This window comes from Echinops telfairi, unplaced genomic scaffold (assembly GCF_000313985.2).
Source record: "Echinops telfairi isolate 266 unplaced genomic scaffold, ASM31398v2 ScPeMD7_5592;HRSCAF=6446, whole genome shotgun sequence".
In the NCBI taxonomy this organism is placed as follows: Eukaryota; Metazoa; Chordata; class Mammalia; order Afrosoricida; family Tenrecidae; genus Echinops; species Echinops telfairi.
The window spans coordinates 20,047,802-20,049,940 of NW_022109491.1; the positions used below are offsets into that span (position 1 = coordinate 20,047,802).

The 2,139-nt window shown below is 48.5% G+C and overlaps 1 protein-coding gene across 1 annotated transcript in view; it reads left to right on the forward strand.

The window, feature by feature from the left end:
• Positions 1 to 2,139, forward strand: part of MROH8 (maestro heat like repeat family member 8) — a 39,224-nt gene that overhangs the window by 17,289 nt on the left and 19,796 nt on the right. Inside the window, exon 5 of the mRNA XM_045295510.1 lies at positions 1,838 to 1,920. Coding sequence (XP_045151445.1) covers positions 1,838 to 1,920 — 83 coding nt within the window. The remainder of the gene's footprint in view (positions 1 to 1,837; positions 1,921 to 2,139) is intronic.

The window sequence follows — 2,139 nt, forward strand, 5'->3', positions numbered from 1 at the left end:
CCCCTGCCAGCACTGAGATGTTTCCAGTGCCACTGGATCCAAAGACTTTCTACCCACTGGCCCGTGATCTTCTACATTCGGCGTCTTTGCCTGTGTTTCATGAGTCTGAAGAGGACTTTATAGATTAGTATCGGACATATGGGCTAATATCGGACTTATGGACTTGATCTGGACTGGGCTGGGCTGTTTTCTCAATGTTCAATTGTTCTTATATAGAAACCTCTCCCTTATATACATTTGAGTGTCTCCATGAATTTGTTTCTCTAGTCTACCCAGACTAACACAAGGGGATATCATATGATCCAGGCAGTCAGCCTCTGGGTGCCTACTAGACAAACAAAGAGTCTCTCGCTTCTGAATTCCCCACTGTGGCCAGCACAATTGTGAATAACACGTGTAAGCCTTTAATACCGAGCTCATTAAAACAAGAAAACCAACGATACATTTGGCAGAAGTAAGTCAAGTAGATAAGTCAGAAAAGGCTGCAGGCCTGAGGGTTTAGCTGTGAGGCATAAGAATGGAGAATGGTAAAAACTTTGTAGCCAGAGTGGCTATCCCTGTGATTGATGGACAAAGGAAGGGAGATCACAAGCCCTCTGTTGCATGAGCTCCGGAGCAAGGCCACATCACGGACCACTCTTGAATGCTGAGGGTCCATGCCCTTTGGAAAGGAAAGAGAGTGAACGCAGTGCTGAGCACCAAAATGCCACGTCTCGGCTGTGATTTCCGTGGCAGTGCCCTTGAGATCACTAGACTCGCGTAATGAGAGCCCTTGGAGCGTTATCAAGGCCAGACTGTGAAGCCATACAAATGAATGAGCGCTTGAGAAATGAGTACAGGAAGACCAGCAGGCCACAAGCAAGATGTCGGAGTCACTCTAAAGTTAGAAAGTAAGAAAAAGAAGCCTCCAACAAGCAGGGAAGGAACATCTGCTGAATGCTGGTCTGTGAAGTGACGTTACTTGGTGTGGTTCTGCGCTTGTGTCTTTAGAACCACCAGCAAATGACTGGGGCGGGGGAGAGTCATACGCACAGAGCGTGTGAAACACCGATGGTAGGGATTAGTCCGTTTGCCATTTCACTGGATAGTTAAGCGAATCACCTCAGAAGCAGGAAGAGAAAGCATGCGTGACCATCTAGAAAGAAGGGCCATCTGCTGAGCACGTGGGAGATCCCTGTCTGAAGTTGGGGGGGCAGCACTGACACCATAGGCCGCAGCACCGAGCTCAGTAGACAGAGTAGAGGAGCCACACGGAGACCATGAGGCAGAGCAAAGAGCAGCACAGAGACTGTGAGATAGAGCAGTGCACTTCCTGGCCCGTGGAACCAGACAGAGGCCAAGAGATCATGTGGCCGGGAAGTTGAGGACCACAGAGCGAAGCGGTACAGCAGACCAAAGAACTGTATCCTTAACATTTTGTAACTTGTTAACTTCCTTAATCAAGCCCATCATCCTGAGTAGTGTCTGTGAGTTCTGTGTGGCGATTGCAATGAGTTAGCGAACCCAGGAGAGAAGCAGAGTGTCTGTCATAGGGACGGTTTGTGTCAGAATGGGATGAAGAAGGATGGAGAGTGAGGCCCATTGTTATCTCATTGTATGGATGAGAGAACAGCTACAGGGCAGTGAACTGACATAGCAGCTCAAACAACTGGTAAGAGCCCGGCCCTGACTCCAGGGGACGAAGTCTGAACCACTCCCCGGCCACCAATCCCACGGAGCTGGGGAGTGAGGCCCACTGAAGTGCCTACTGCTGTTCTGGAAAGCCATCCACATTCGTCAATTGGCCTAGTTGCTTGGCACATCTTGACTCTCTAAACGTCCTCCCCTCTCTTTGCAGCTGCTGTTGCAAGAGGAGCCCCTGGGCTGTTGCCTCCTCAGCTCCGTGTCCCAGGAAGTCTTCATCACCATCACTGACTTCAGGTGACATCCTATGCCCTGTATGCGTGCATCTTGGTCTCGTATTCAGGACTTATTCACATGGTGGCTATTTGTAGCCAACATATCCCATAGTTTTCACTTTTAAACATTAGTGAGATAAGGGAGTAGAAGCTATATCCACGTTGTGTGTACTTGGAAAAAAAAGTTTCACTTGTAATTTGAATGGAAGTTTACAGAACGAATTGGTTTTCCTTTTTTTTT